This window comes from Seriola lalandi, unplaced genomic scaffold (genome assembly GCF_002814215.2).
Source record: "Seriola lalandi dorsalis isolate HSWRI2012SDOR001 ecotype SW California unplaced genomic scaffold, Sedor1 jcf7180002054520, whole genome shotgun sequence".
NCBI lineage: Eukaryota > Metazoa > Chordata > Actinopteri > Carangiformes > Carangidae > Seriola > Seriola lalandi.
In genome coordinates this window covers 998,345-998,752 of record NW_019525073.1, presented here as the reverse complement: position 1 = coordinate 998,752, position 408 = coordinate 998,345, and the positions used below count along the sequence as shown (strand labels likewise).

General features: G+C 45.6%; 1 protein-coding gene across 1 annotated transcript in view; it reads left to right on the top strand.

Annotated features, from left to right (window-relative positions):
- The first annotated feature begins 6 nt into the window (after positions 1-6).
- The window catches only part of LOC111660692 (transcription factor HES-2-like), a 628-nt gene continuing 226 nt past the window's right edge, over positions 7-408 (top strand). The window contains exons 1-2 of the mRNA XM_023414051.1: positions 7-129; positions 239-405. Of these exons, the coding sequence (XP_023269819.1) occupies positions 7-129; positions 239-405 (290 nt within the window). The remainder of the gene's footprint in view (positions 130-238; positions 406-408) is intronic.

The window sequence follows — 408 nt, the reverse complement described above, 5'->3', positions numbered from 1 at the left end:
GGAGGGATGAAGCCAGCAGAGATCAGATCCTCTCTACAGAGACCTCTACAGCACAGAGATCCAGCCATGACACCTACAATCACTGCAGCAATGACCAACTCTGAGGAGCACCTGACTCTGACCCACAAGGTAAATTGGAGATTCAAGACTTAAACATTATTATTAAAATGTCTTTTGTTTAATGCTATCACTATACTGCAGAATAAGTTTATTAATGACTTTGTTCTTTTCTCTGCAGCTCAGAAAACCTCTGGTGGAGAAGTTACGCAGAGAGCGAATCAACAGCAGCATCGAGCAGCTCAAGTCTCTCCTAGATCCAGGGTTCCTCAAACAGCAGCCAGACTCCAAGCTGGAGAAAGCAGACATCCTGGAGATGACAGTTTGCTTCCTGACACAGCTGCAGCAGCA